This window comes from Octodon degus, unplaced genomic scaffold, assembly GCF_000260255.1.
Source record: "Octodon degus isolate 3935 unplaced genomic scaffold, OctDeg1.0 scaffold00225, whole genome shotgun sequence".
Classification (NCBI taxonomy): domain Eukaryota; kingdom Metazoa; phylum Chordata; class Mammalia; order Rodentia; family Octodontidae; genus Octodon; species Octodon degus.
Window position 1 is genome coordinate 790,747 of NW_004524801.1, and position 14,887 is coordinate 805,633.

Below are 14,887 nucleotides of genomic sequence, written 5' to 3' on the forward strand. Positions count from 1 at the left end.
TTTTTTGAGATTTTTGAGATAGGGTCTTACTATGCCGCCCAGGCTGGCCTTGAACTTGAAGTAATCCTCCTGCCTCAACCACTCAAGTGCTAGGGTTGCAAGTGTGCACCCCACTACTCCCCATTCTGTCCTCATTTTCTGGGATTTTTGTGTTTCAGCAGGGAGAGTTTGGGATTGAAGCCAGGGCCTCTCCCATGCTAGGCAATTGCTAGCTATACCACACTGGGCTGCACCCCAGCTGCCTATCAGCCTTTGACTCCTATGTTTATTACTTGCTCTCATATTGTCTCCCCCACATGTGTTTAAATGAATAATCTTCAGACATCTTATCTTTTAGATGTAAATTTCCACACTATTTCCCAAGAACAAGCACAGGACCAAATTCTCACCATTCCTCTGCCCAAGAGGAGATCAAGAGGGAATCATTAAACATCAGCAGCCAATAAATATGAGAAATGCCAATAAATATGAGAAATGCCATTAGTGAGGAAGGGACTTTTGTTTTTTTGTATTTTAGTACACGGTCTACAGGGTCTCACTATGTAGATCGGACACACAGTGATCCTTCTGGGTTCAGCCACCCAAGAGCTGGGACTACAGGTGTGCACCACCACATCCAGTCTCAATCACTGTCTCAGCGCACCCCAAGGGTGGGGCCAGCACAACACAACAGGGATCAAACCTAGGCTGCTGTGTCTCCCTAAGCAGGTGCTTTAATCCACTGAGCTATTTGGCTGGCAGTGAGGAAGGGACTCTTTAAGAGGGTGTTTGAAGCTGGGTATGGTGGTGCACACCTGTAATCCCAGCACTGGAGAGGCTGAGGCAGAAGGATTGTAGAAGGTTGGAGGCCAGACTGGGCTGTATAGTGAGTTCAGGGACAGCTGAAATACATAGCAAGACCATCTCAAAAAAACAAACAAACGAACAAAAAATAAAATAAATAAACAGGGTGGGGGGTGTTGAGTAACAAATTAGATTCCTGTGATTATTTTTTGTGCTGATCAGCTGAAAATAGCATGGCACACAAGACCACATACTGTCTCAGTCATGCTAGGTGGGCTTTGAGTATGACACACACCTGTGGATTAGTTCACTGAGGAGCTCACAGCTAAATGTGATGGGGGTGTCACAGCTGAGGTGACCCGGTAGGGTTTATGTCCCTACTGATCATCTTCCTGGATTGCTCCCTGCTTTCTGCTGCCATCCCAGGAGCTGTTTCTCCTCTGTCATGCTGCCCACACTTAGAGCCAGCCAGCAATGGCCTGAAACCGCTGCAAACTGTGAGACAAAATAAACTGTGCGTGTTGAATGGCATTTCTCAGCAAGGAAAAAGGAACTAAGACGCAGAGCTGAGGGGCTTTCTGGATAAACCCTAAAAGAAGAAGGTCTCTCAAAGCCTATGGACGTGGGTGTTTTATTTTTTTTCTCGTTGTCTTTCTTTCCTTTCTCACTTTTTTTTTTCTTTTTGCAGTGTTGGGATAAGACCTAGAACCTTTTTTTTTTTTTTTTAAGACCTAGAATCTTGCACACCATTGGCAAGCGCTCACTCTTCACTACACCCTTACCCTTACATGCCAAAACAAACTGGTCTTTGGAGTTGGTTTTACTGCAAAACCAATTTTCTCTACTAAAGTATCAGACTAACAAATGGACAGAATTATCTTTTCCTTTTTTACAAAAAATATAGCTTCACTACAGTGCCCAGGCTATCCTGAAATCGTGGACTGAGGTGGGATAAAAGAAATAGAAAATAGGTAGGAGACAAGGAACTCATAATTAACTAAAGATCACACTTTTAGGGCCAGGGATACAGCTCAGTGGGGTAGCATCTGCCAGGCAACCTTGAAGTTATGAGTTCCATTCCTGGTATTAAAACAAAAAAACAAAAAACACTTCTAAGAAGACTAAAAAAAAAAAAGATTGCAATTTCCGGGTCTCAACTGAAGTCACCCAGGACAGCCCCACGTCAACACTCCTTGGAGAGATGCCACTCTCTGCCAGGTCCATCACTCAAAGGCCAATTAATTGGCTCAATTAAGAAAACAAGAGCTGGGGCTGTTGAGATGGCTCAGTGGTCTAAAGAACAAGCTTAGCAAAGCACAGGGACCGTGGTTCAATCCCCCAGCACCACATTCCAGCCAGCCCCGCCCCCTGGTGGGCTGAGCTGGCCACACACACACACACACACACACACACACACACACACACACACAAAACAAGAGCTGGGCTTGGTGACCCACACTTGTAACCCCAGCACTCAGGAGACCAAGGCAAGAGGACTGCCACAAGTTTGAGGCCAGTTAAGACTACATAATGAGTTCAAGGCCAACCTGAAGTGTATAGTGAGACCCTGTCTCAAAAAACAAAAAGTAACAGGAGCCAGACTCAAAGGGGGTTTAAGGAATTGAGAGAATGTTTAAATCACCTGCTCAGTGGAATAAGCACTTCTCTGGCAAGCGAACAGCCTGAGTTCAATCCCCGGTTCCACCAAAAAAAAAAAAAAAAGACAAAAACAGAAGCTGCCTGTTAAGATCTGTGAGTGGCAGCTAGGGCATTCTCTTCTGGACTCTCCCACCCTTTCTATTGAAGTACAAATGTTCCTCGGCCCAAACTGCATGGCTCTGGCTCCTTGAGCACCTGCACTGCACTGTCCCCTGCCGAGCCAGCCCTTCTGCTGTCTTTCTTATGCTTCTCCTTCTGTGTGCCCACTACACATGGCACAGGGCATGGGTTAACACCTACTGCAGATTTGAGGGACCTGTCACCCTGGTGCCTGTTTCCTGGCTTGGCTTGCTATTAACCACCTTAAGCATTTGCAATTTGGTTGCTAAAAAAATTTCAACAGTTTGGATGCAAAAAGGAAGAGGAACACCTCTGCATCCTGCCCTTTTTACCAAAACCGGTGAAGGGTAGGAAAAGCAAGCACAGCTGCCCTAGAAAGCAGGCACTTCAGCAAGCACACTGGGGAGATGTGTCAGGGTTGGAGGCTGTGCAGACTTGGGCTCCTGGCTAGCTGCACATGCTTGTTCTCTTCTCCAGCAGCCTGCAATTAGGGGGAAGCACATATATTATTCATAGTTTCAAGAAACAGCAAGTGCTAGAGCCCTGCACTAGCTAAATGTGGATCACTTCTGAGATAGAAAGGAAAATGGGTCTGCTTGGGTGGGAGGGAGCAGTGTGAGCAAGCGCAGTCCCACCTTCAGTGCAGCTGGGTAGAAGCAAGGGGCGAATACCCAGATGACTGGTTTTTCACTCTTCTACCCCCAAATTCTAGGGTGTTCTTGTGTAGCAGGATCTCTTCTTATCTATGGCCTGTTACCCACAGCCAAGCGGGGCTTAAAATATTATTATTATTTATTTATTTTTTTGGTGGAACTGGGGATTGAACTCAGGCCCTTGCACTTTTTGTGTGTGTGTGTGTGTGTGGAACCGGGGATTGAACTCAGGTCCTTGTGCTTGCCAGGGAAGCGCTTATTCCTCTGAGCCATCTCCCCAGCCCCTAAGCCTTTGCACTTTGCCAGCCAAGTGCTTATTCTACTGAGCTATCTCCCCAGCTCCAATGATGATGATGATGATGATGATGATGATGATGATGATGATGATGATGATGATGAAGATGATGATGATGATGTTTAATCTGGCTCTTAGACTTTATTGGAAATGGAGTCGACTGCTCCAGAGGTCCCTCTGCAACCTTACTTCTGTGTCCTCTTCCAACACCCCCCTTTGAGCAGCAGTGTCCATCAACCATTATGGAGAGTACCCAGGAGAGTCCAGGAGGAAATGAATGGTCTCTCCAAAGTCCTCTGAAACAACCACCCAACCTCCTGCTGCAGGTGAACACATTCTGCTGGAAGAAGTGAAAAACTCAGCTCTCATCCTCCAGGGCCCACATGCTAACATCGTGGGGAACTTTCATCTTCTGTTGCTCGGGCTGTGGCTCACTAGTCCCAGCTGGCTTTGAGGGGGCTTCCACTTCCAAGGCTGCATGCCTTCTCCTTCTGGGCCAGCTGGATCTGCTGCAAGAGCTTCCTTCACTTCTTCCTGGACAGCATGATGTTGGCCCAAGAGCTGGATGCGCACTTCTGCAGATGGTGCTGCATGGTCAGCACCCCGTCCACCACACCCCGACCCCCCTGCGCTGCATCCGCCACCCCCAGCATAGTACCTTCCAGCGCTTGAATAGTTTCCTCTTCAGTTCTGCGTGAGGCCAGTTGTTCTTTCTGCCGGGTCTTACCATGGCCGTTCCCTACGCTTCCGAGCACTGTACTTCCCAGATCTGAAAATATTATGCAGAAAAATCCAGAAATAAACTGGGTGTGGTCACAAACACCTGTAATTCTAGCATCTGGAGGCTGAGGCAGGAGGATTGCTTCATAGTGAGTTCAAGGCCAGGTTGAACTGCATAGTGAGACTTCATCTTAAAAAAAGAAATCCATGGGGCTGGGGAGATGGCTCAGTGAAATAAGTGCTTCCCTGGCAAGCACAAGTGTCTGAGTTCAATCCCTGGTTCCACCAAAAAAAAAAAAAAAAAAAAGAAACAAATCCAGAAATAAACTATTCACAAGTTTGAAATTTCAGGCCATGCAAAGTATTGTAAATCTCTCATCTCCCTGCTCCATTATTGTGGGGCAGGAGTTAGTTTACCAGCCCTCACCACTGTGGTACTCAGCACCCTGTGTCATGTGACCTTTATTTTACCTAACAGTGACCTCACAGCACAACAATATATAACGCTGGCACTATATTATAACATATTACTATGGGATTGTTATAGCTGCTCCATTTTTTAATGAGATGCTATTATTAGTCCCTTATTGTTTTTTTTTAAATTTATTTATTTATTTGTGTGTGTGTGTGTGTGTGTGTGTGTGGCCAGCTCAGCCCACCAGGGGGCAGGGCTGGCTGGCATGTGGTGCTGGGGGATTGAACCGCAGTCCCTGTGCTTTGCTAAGCTTGTTCTAAGTAGGTGCTTTAGACCACTGAGCCATCTCACCAGCCCCATTAGTCCCTTATTGTGCCTGCATTACAAATTATACTTTATGAAAGGTATATGGAGACAGGAAAACAAACACAGCACATATTAAGTCTCAGTACTATCCATGATTTCAGGCATCCACTCGGGTTCTTGTGCATGTCCCCCAAGGATAAGGGGAGGAAGCCAAGTGTGGTGCTGCATGCCTGTAATCCCAGTACTTAGGAGGCTGAGGCAGGAGGATTGTTACAAAAAGAAAAGAAGAAAAAGGAAAAGAGGAGGATATTGCCCTACTTATTTTTTTATTCCTTTTCTTTTCTTTTCTTTTCTTTTCTTCTTTCTTTCTTTTTTTTTGGTACCAGGAATTGATTTCCTTTTTTTTTTGAAACAGGGTCTCACTAGATAGGTCAGGGTGCTCTTGAGCTCACAGAGATCCTCTTGCTTCAGCTTCCCCCCATGCTGGGATTACAGGTGCCACCACACCTGGCACCATTTTTCTTTAAAGCTGACATTCTTTTTTCTTTTTCATGCTTTTTTTTTTTTTTTTTTGGTAACTCCTCCTTGATCAACAAGGAATGCTCAAAAACTATAATGAGTATTTAAATTTTATTTATTATTATTTTTTGGTTCTGGGGTTTGAACTCAGGACCTTGCACTTGCCAGGCAGGTGCTTATGCCACTGAGCTATCTCCCCAGCCCCATAAATTTTATAATGTATTATTAGAAACTGTAAGACATTGCTATTAATCCCTCTCAAGACCTCCCTCTCATTTTGAACATACTCATCCCATTGTCCTTACCACTTAGTGAAGCAGATCTACAAATTGAGTGTTTTTATAGTCATTGATTTATTTTTGTCTTTTTGAGATAGGGTTTCACTGTGCAGCTCAGGCTGGCCTTGAGTTCACTTTGTAGCCTGGGCTGGTCTCAAACTAGCAGTGATACTCCTGCCTCAGCCTCACACATGCTGGGATTACAGGGATGTGCTCCTGAGTGTTTTTGTGAGATGTCATGAAATAACAGAGTGAATGCTGATGCCGAGAGGCATTTATCAAGCTGGGTGTGGTGGTGCAGTCCTGTAATACCAGCACTCAGGAGGCTGAGACAGGATGATTGCCGAGAGTTCAAGGCCAGCTTGGGCTACAAAGTAAGTTCAAGAGTAGCCTGAACTGCATAGTAAGACCCTGTCTCAAAAAGATTAAAAAAAAAAAAAAAAGGATAAAAGAAAAGTGGCATCAATCAGAAAGGCAGGCTCCTAAAAGCGTTACAGTGTGTCCTGACACACTTTGATCACCAGGGCTGGCAGCACACACCTTCAGGGTCTTCCCCAAAGTCAAAATGACCTTGACAAGTAAATGTTTTTAATTTTTCCTACATTGAGGCATCCAGGACAGCGTAACGGAAGACACTCATGCAAAAGGACTTCCAGAACTGCTTCAGGAAGTAGCAAGAAGGATGGGAAAGTATGTTCAAAACAAAGGAGGGGTGCCAGGGAGGTGGCTCAGTAGAATAAGTGCTTTCCTAACAAGTGCAATGGCCTGAGTTCAATCCCCCGTTTGCGGGGCGGGGGGGATGCCCCTAACTTTAAGAGGGCTGGGGAGATGGCTCAGTAGAATAAGCGCTTTCCTGGCAAGTGCAAAGGCCTGAGTTTAATCACCAGTTCCACAAAAAAAAAAAAAAAGATACAATTTTTCTTGTAAAAAGTACTCAGGTTGAAGTCACTTTCTTTGCTATAGAACAAGCATTGGTTACAAAAAGTCTTCCGTGGCACGGGGAGAGGCCTGAGTATAATCACCAAAAAAAAAAAAAAAAAAGGAGGGGAAAAAGAAGATAAAAAGGAAACACACACACACACACACACACACACAACAAAACAACAAAGCAAAGGAGGGAGAGCCAGGCATTAAGGTGCATGCTTGTAATCCTAACACTGGGGAGGCTGAGGCAGAAGGAGTTATGAGTTTGAAAAGTGAACTCAAGGCCAGCCTGAGCCACATAGTGAGAGTGTCTCAAAAAGGAAAAAAAAAAGTAAGGGAGGTGTTATGGTTTGTATCTAGTTGTGCCCTCAAAGCCTCATGCAGTCATTGGAGTGGCTTCTGGAGTTTGTGATTGATTCATGATCCAATGCTGGGATTAGAGGTGTCAGTGCCCTGGGGCACATACTCTGGATTACAATGTGAGGGGAGGAGAGAGGCTGGCTAGTTGCCTGAGCTGCTGTCAATTTTTTTTTTTTTTTTTTTTGTATTTAGGACAGGATGTACAGGGTGTACAAGCTCTTACTGTGTAGACCGGACTTGTAGTGATCCTCTTGTTTACAGCCTCCCAGTGCTGAGATCACCACGCCCAATCTTAGGGGCTGGTCTCAGTGCATCCCAGGGGCGGGGCCTGCATAGCAGGCTAGGGGATTGACCTCCCGGCCCCTGTGTTTGCTTAAGCAGGTGCTTTAATCTGCTCAGCTCTTTGGCTGGCCCTGCCGTTCCTTTTTGCTTTCTTGCTCTTTGCCACCACCATGAACAGCTGCTGTCTGCCATGTGCCACTTGGCCTTGGAACCAGCTGAGTATGGACTGAAACCTGCACTGACAGTGAGCTAAATAAACCTTTCCTTGCTTCATTTTGGGTGTTGGGTATTTGTCCCAACAATGAGAGAAGAGTACCTGAGACAGGAGGGGAATTTTTTTTTTTTTAAATTCAGACAGAGTCACAGAGTCTCAATATGCAGTTCAGGCTGAGTTTGAACTCACTGTGTAGCCAAAGCCAGCCTTGAACTCCCTGCAATCTTCCTGCCTCAGCCTCTCCAGTGCCGGAATTACAGATGTTCACCACCACAAAAATCCACCCAGCAGAGGGAGGATTTTTTTTTTTTTTCTTTCTGGAGCCAGGGATTGAACTCAGGCCCTTGTGCTTGCCAGGGAAGCGCTTATTCTACTGAACCATCTCCTTGGCCCCCGAGGATTTTATGTAGTTATTTATTTAGTCTTTTTGAGACAGTGTCTCACTATGAGGTCAGACTGGCCTTTAGCTTACTCTATAGCTCAGGCTGGTCTGAATTTGCAATGATCCTCCTGCCTCAGCCTCCTGAGTGCTGGAATTATAGATGTGCGCTACCACACCTGGCTGAGGGAGGACTTACTTTATTTGTATTTAGTGCAGGATCTACAGAACCTACAGGGTCTCACTACACAGGACTTGTAGTGATCCTTCCTGTTTTTCAGCCTCTCAAGTGCTGGGATTACAGGCATGTGCCATCACACCCAGTCTCATTCACCATGTCACCAGCTCCAGGGGCGGGGCCCACAAAGCAGGCCAGGGATTGAACCCTGGCCCCTGTATCTGCCTAAGGAGGTGCTTTAATCCACTGAGCTATCTGGCAGGCCCTTTGAGGGAGGATTTTAAAAGGGGATAATGGTTTTTATTCTATTTTTTTAATTTTTAAATGGCTTTTATTCTAACAAATTATTATTATTTTTTTTAATTAATTAATTTATTTATTAGGCAGGGTGTCACTGTGCAGTTCAGGTTGGCCTTAAGCTCACTTTGTATCCTAGACTGGTCTCAAATTCACAATGATCCTCCTATCTCAGCCTCCCCAGTGCTGGGATCACAGACATGTGTCACCACACCCAGTTTGACAGTTTTTTTTTAAATTTTATTTATTTATGTGTGTGTGTGTGTGTGTGTGTGTGTGTGGCCAGCTCAGCCCACCAGGGGGCGGGGCTGGCTGGCATGTGGTGCTGGGGGATCAAACCGCGGTCACTGGGATTTGCTAAGCTTATTCTAAGTAGGTGCTTTAGACCACTGAGTCATCTCACCAGCCCTGACATTTATTTTTAATTTAAACATGCACTGTGGTTTTTATCGCACCTCTTAGAATGGAAAAGGAAGTGGAATCCAGAGAAGGCAGCATATTTATGTGTTTCTAGGAATTGTGGCAGCAGGAGACCCGATTTGCAAGCACTGATGGATAATATGTGCTTTTAGGCTGCATGATGAATTCAGTTCACAGAAAGTGAAGATTTTGGTTACTATGATACCATAATATTTGCTGGCACTCTTTCGGGTCCTTTTTTCCAAGATGATAAAAAAAAAGAAGGAACAACAGTCCTGCCAAAAAAGGCTGCGGTCATGTGCAGCCTACTCGCTGCAGAACTGCGCCCGGTGTGTACCAAGGATAAGGCCATTAAGAAGTTTGTCATTCGGGGGCCAGGGAGATGGCTCAGTAGAATAAGCGCTTACCTGTCAAGCCCAAGAGCCTGAGTTCAATCCCTGGTTCTGCAAAAAAAAAAAAAAAAAAGAAGAAGTTTGTCATTCAGAACATAGTGGAGGCCACCACCATCAGGGACATTTCCGAAACAAGTGTCTTCGATGGTTATGTGCTTCCCAAGCTGTATGTGGAGCTGCATTACTGCGTGAGTTGTGCCATTCACAGCAAAGTGGTCAGAAATCGATCTCGTGAAGCCTGCAAGGACCGAACTCCACCCCAACTTAGACTTGCGGGTGCTGCCCCACGACCTCCACCAAAGCCCATGGAAGGGGAGCTGGGGCTTAATGGACTGAAGAAAACTCTCTTGAGGAAGAAATAATAAATTGTTATACTTTAAAAAAATTTTTGCTGGCAACAAGTCAGCTTCTCTGCAGTTATCACTGAACCAGCAAATAAAAGAAAAATAAATAAAACATGTAAAACAGAACTTATACTTGCTTTACTTAGTCATTAATTAACATGTGAAATTATAAGCCACCTGGAAGCCCAAAGAGAAATGGAGACACCTTTGCAGCACCGCTTTTCCTCCTGCTCGCTAAGTCACTAAATTGCCCAGGCCCGCCTCAATCTTGAGATCCTCCAGCCTCAGCCTCTAAAAGTATGATTCTTTTTTTTTTTTTGCTGGAACCGGGGATTGAACTCAGGCCCTTGCGCTTGCCAGGGAAGCGCCTATTCCACTGACCCATCTCCCTAGCCCCAAAAGTATGATTCCTGAGCTTTGCAGAGTGATGCACACCTGTAACCCCAGCACTCTAGGCAGAGGCAGGAAGGCCATAAATTCTGTGACACAGTGACTCAGCTGTGACATCTCTCAAAAGATAAAAAGGGGTAGGGAGGAAGCTTAGCACCTCGGTCCTGGGGTCAACCGATGGTACCTCAAATGTTTCCTTTTCAGATGATGGGCTCTTGCTGCCCATAACTGAGCTGTGCCAAAATGCTTTATCACCCACTGGACCTGCTGATGGAGGAGTCCAGACGTTGCTTCCAAAGGTGTCATTAGAACAATTAGTGAAATCAGAACACTAGACTAGGAAGGTGAAGGCTATAGCTTAGCAGTAGGGTAAAGAGAGAGACACACACACACAGAGAGAGAGAGAGAGAGAGAGAGAGAGAGAGAGAGAGAGAGGCACTCAGGATGCTGAGGCAGGAGGACTATCATGAGTTCAAGGCCAGCCTGAGTTACATAGTGACTTCAAGACCACCCTGTGCTGCATAGTGACTCCCTTTCGCAAAATAAAACAAACAAAAGAGAATTTTTTTGAGGAGATAGTTTGGGGGGAGTGGGGTAAAGGGACACAAAGTACACAATTAACATACATTTATTTATTTATATGCATTTGGTAAAGGGTCTCACTATGCAGCCCAGACTCATAGTGATCCTCCTGTTTACAGCCTCTCCAATGCTGGGATTACAGGTGTGCGCCACCACACCGGACTCATTCACTCAGCATGTACCGGGGCTGGGGCCAGCATGGGATGTGGGACCAGGAATTGTTTATCTTTTTTATGTTTTATTTTTTAATTTTAGGGAAGGGTCTACAGAGTGTTCAGGGTCTTACTACTAGATCAGACTTGCAGTGATCTGCCTGTTTACAGCCTCCCAAGAGGCTGGGATTACAGGTGAGTGTCACCACACTCTGTCTCAAATGTCCCGCAGACCCGGGGATCCTACCCCTGGCCCCTGCATCTGCTTGTAGGTGCTTTAATCCACTGAGCTATTTGGCCCATCCAAGGGACCAGGAATTGAAACCTGATCCTTGAGCTTCCCAAAGCAGGTGCTTAGTCCACTGAGCTATCTCATGGGCCCGCAATTAATTTTTAAATTAGTGAAAATGACAGACAGGGTGGCAGAGAATAATAAGGCAAGCCTGTCAACTCTTGATATTTGAACCAGTACTTGCAATACCTATCTCCACACTTCCCATGCAGAAACGGGCAACAATGGACTGCATAAGATTGAACTACAGCTGAAAACTCCATCAGCTACTGACATTGCTGCAGTTGTCACAGGACAGCCCAGTGATGCTGGTGGAAACAAACTTACTGTTCTGCCAGCTCTATAAACATACAGCACAGGTGATCACACACACTATGAAAGACTTGATCACAGAATGAGTGTTATACATATTTACCATGCTATCCTTTTTTTTTTTCTTTTCAAAGTTTTATTGATAAACATATAGCAATGAGACAGTTTCAAATCAAATCGAAAGTACAGTTTCAACAAATAATACACTGCATACATTCTTCTCACCATGCTATCCTTGATATCATGGCTCTAGAGGATACCCCCTTATTTATCAAAAAAAAAAAGTTTTTAAACAGTTTGCACGTGCATCTGAATGCCACCTCCCACAGGCAGCGCCCTCATCTATCTGAGTTTACTGTAGCTGCCATGTGACTGACCTATTTATCTTGCCATGTGACTGACCTAAATATCTTGCATTTGAGCAAAGAGGAAATCACCATATTTCTTGGGATGTGTCCCCACCAAAAATTATGGAATAAACATGATCGAAGCCAGGCTTAGCTGTTTCTACTTTGTAGCTCAAAGGGCCCTTTACTTCAGAAAAGATTCTATTTATTATAGCTCAGAATCTTAGAGACACTAGTGTCCATTTCTGGCTTCCTTTGGAAGGTACAATGGAAAAAAAAAGTACGGCTTCATGTGCCAAGTCTGCACCAACTGATTTACAAACATTATGTAATTTTTTACCAAAGCGAAACCCAAAAACAAATGTAACAGTGAGTTCAACACAGTTATTATTTCACCACACGTAAATGGGGAAATATAGCATTTACCTCACAGGGCTGTTTGTAAGGATTTTAAGAACATACATAAAGCACTTGGTAATGGGTCTGGCAAATGGTTAAACATGTAATTTACTATCTATTGATACCCTGATTTTACCAATGGGCAAACAAGTATCTTGCCTAAAGCATACAGGAAATGGAAGAAAAAGGTTTTTTACACCAGGTCTGAAAATTCCCAAGTCTCTGCCTTCTTCTTTTTTTTTGTGGTACCGTGCCTTTTTCTTCAAACACAAACAAAAAGTTACTCTCTGTACAGCATGACAGAAGGACAGAGAGAGACAGAGGCAGATGTTTAATTTAGCCAATGGTGAAACTGAAGCAGAAAGACTCCTCTAGCTTCTCTTCTCTGATCTGTCTCCAAGCTCTTACCAGTGCCTGGTCATGCAAGCTATTCACCAAATGCATGCTAAATTAAGAGATGGGACAGTTAGCTCAGTGATAGATCAAGCACAGGGACCTGGACTTGACCCCTAATACCTTAAAATTAAAGATTAGTGAAGGCTGGGGCTGGGGAGATGGCTCAGTAGAATAAACGCTTCCCTGGCAAGCGCAAGGGTCTGAGTTCAATCCCCGGTTCTGCAAAAAATAAAAAAATAAAAAATAAATAAATAAAAGAAAAATAAAAAAGATTTGTGAAGCCAGGCATAGCACAGCATGCCTGTACTACCAGAACTTGAGAGATCTGCGGCAGAACGATCACCTCGAGTTTGAGCCCAGCTTGGGCTACTTTAGGACTTCAAGGTCGGCCTGAACTACATAGTGAGACCGTGTCTCAGTAAAAACCAGGTTTCTGAGGTAGGTGTTGAGAAGTTTTGTGATCTCAGTCAAGAGCACTGCTGTAAGTGCGCTGGTATCCCCTCCTACAAACCTGAAAAGGCTAACAAACGTCTCATTTTCTTCTTTTCAAAACAGATGATGAAAATCCATTGTCTTGCAAATTGCAGACTTCAGGAGCCTTAAATCTGATCCGACCATGCCCTTGTGCCACTGTATCAATTTTTTTTTTGTGGGGCAGCTCAGACCAGGAGGGGCTGGCACAACATGTGGTGCCAGGGATCGAACCCAGGCCCTTCCCTTTGCCTAAGCTTGCCTAAGCAGGCGCTTTAGACTGCTGAGCTATCTCACCAGGACCATCTGTATCAATTTTTAATTAATTTTATTTATTTATTTATTTTGAGACAGGTTCTCCCCTAGTAGTTCAGGGCGGCCTCCTAGCGGATAGCCTCCTGCCACAGCCTCCGGAGAGCTGGGATTGCAGGAGAGGGCTCTGCACCTCTTGAGCCCGGCTCCTGCAGGAGAGGCGCAGCGCCGCACCTGTCGGCGGACTACACTTCCCACAACTCCCAGTCCCACCCGAGCCACCTGCCCTCAGGGAGGGGGAGGAAATGGAGCTGGTCGCTCCGTGCCGGGCAGAGCCTCCTCACACGGCTTTCTTGTGTCCTCCTGGTAAAAGCCCGCAGTTCAACGAGATTATCATTATCCCTGGTAAGGCCGCCGCATCTCGAGCGCTCCCCCTCGTGGCGCAGCCTTGGTCCAGCCCAGCCGAGACCCAGCCCGGGCACCGGAAGGGCGAGCCCCGCGCGTGCGCAGAGCGCAGCATGGGGGCGACTGTCGCGGCGACCCTCTCCTGGGTCGGTGAAGGTGAGTAGCGGGCGGGAAGGGACCGTTTCCTGTCCCGGTCACGCTCACCTGTATCCTCCGCCGTAGACTTAGCAACGTCTGTAGCCACCAACTCTACGATCCGTGGATCTCACTTGACGCTGTTTTACCATTTACATATGAAACTCCCACTTCCATTTAGGTGATTTCACCATGTCATTGCCGTGATAGGTGTACCAGCCTTTCATCTCTGTAGGACCGTGCATTTGTTTTACTTCAGTGTTTTGAGACAGGCTGTCCCTATGTAGCCCAAGCTGGTTCTCCACTTGCTGCAATCTTCCCAGCCTCGGGAATACTGTTTGTACTACCTGGTATTAAGGACGTGTGCCGCCACATCTCGCTAAAACCACGCATTTTATTTAATACATAGCAAAGAATATTTTGGGAGGCGCTTACCTTTCATCTTGTTTTAATGAGCTGTGACGCTTAAAGGTTTTTGGACCTTTGATTCTGTTCGATCTAGTGTCAGACTAGGCATGTGCTTTCGTGTTGTTTCATATGCATAAGTTTTAGGAGGAAACCACTTGAAACAAGACCATGACACAGCCTCGAAAAAAATGGTGCTAATGAAGTTTATATAATCTGTTGAAGATACGAGTAAGTAAACATACTTATTGCATCCTGACCTTAACATTTATTTATTTATTTATTTTTGGTCTTCTTGAGATGGGTTCACTAGGCAGTTCAGCCTGGTCTTGGACTCACTTTGTTACCCAGGTTGGCCTGGAACTCAAAGTGATCCTCCTGCTTCAGCCTTCCAAGTACTGGGATTACAGGCATGTGCCACCATGCCTGGCAACCTTAACTATTTTGTGAACAGTTTTGTGATCTGGTTGACCTATATTTTTTCACAAAATGGGAAGACTGGATTGAGTACTGTGTAAGAACTTTCTAGTTCTAAAATTCTGTGGTTAGTGAGGAGTAGAATCCGGATTATCTCACAATATGTTAAAGCTAAACATCATCACCCTTCATTTCTGCACTAATTAGTGAAATATAACTAAACATTTTGGCAGCAGCTTCAGAAAAATTTGTACTTGGCAGGATGTGGTGTCACATGCCTATAATCCGAGCATTTAGGAGGCAGAGGCAGGAGGATCACTGTGAGTTCCAGACCAGCCTGTGATACAACGTGAGCTCAAGGCCAGCCTGAACTTCATAGCGAGACCCTGCCTCA

At 45.3% G+C, this 14,887-nt stretch overlaps 1 protein-coding gene and 1 pseudogene across 2 annotated transcripts in view; one reads left to right on the forward strand and one right to left on the reverse strand.

Annotated features, from left to right (window-relative positions):
* Positions 1–3,868: 3,868 nt before the first annotated feature.
* Positions 3,869–4,240, reverse strand: LOC101578085 (annotated as a pseudogene).
* Positions 4,241–13,420: 9,180 nt separating this feature from the next.
* Positions 13,421–14,887, forward strand: part of Dnajc28 (DnaJ heat shock protein family (Hsp40) member C28) — a 4,564-nt gene continuing 3,097 nt past the window's right edge. Inside the window, exon 1 of one of the 2 annotated variants that reach the window (XM_004645338.2) lies at positions 13,421–13,692. Coding sequence is in view for 1 of the 2 variants with exons in the window: in XM_023705600.1 (XP_023561368.1) it covers positions 13,830–13,852 (23 nt within the window). In the remaining variant the exon portion in view is untranslated. The other variant, XM_023705600.1, reaches the window with a different exon arrangement.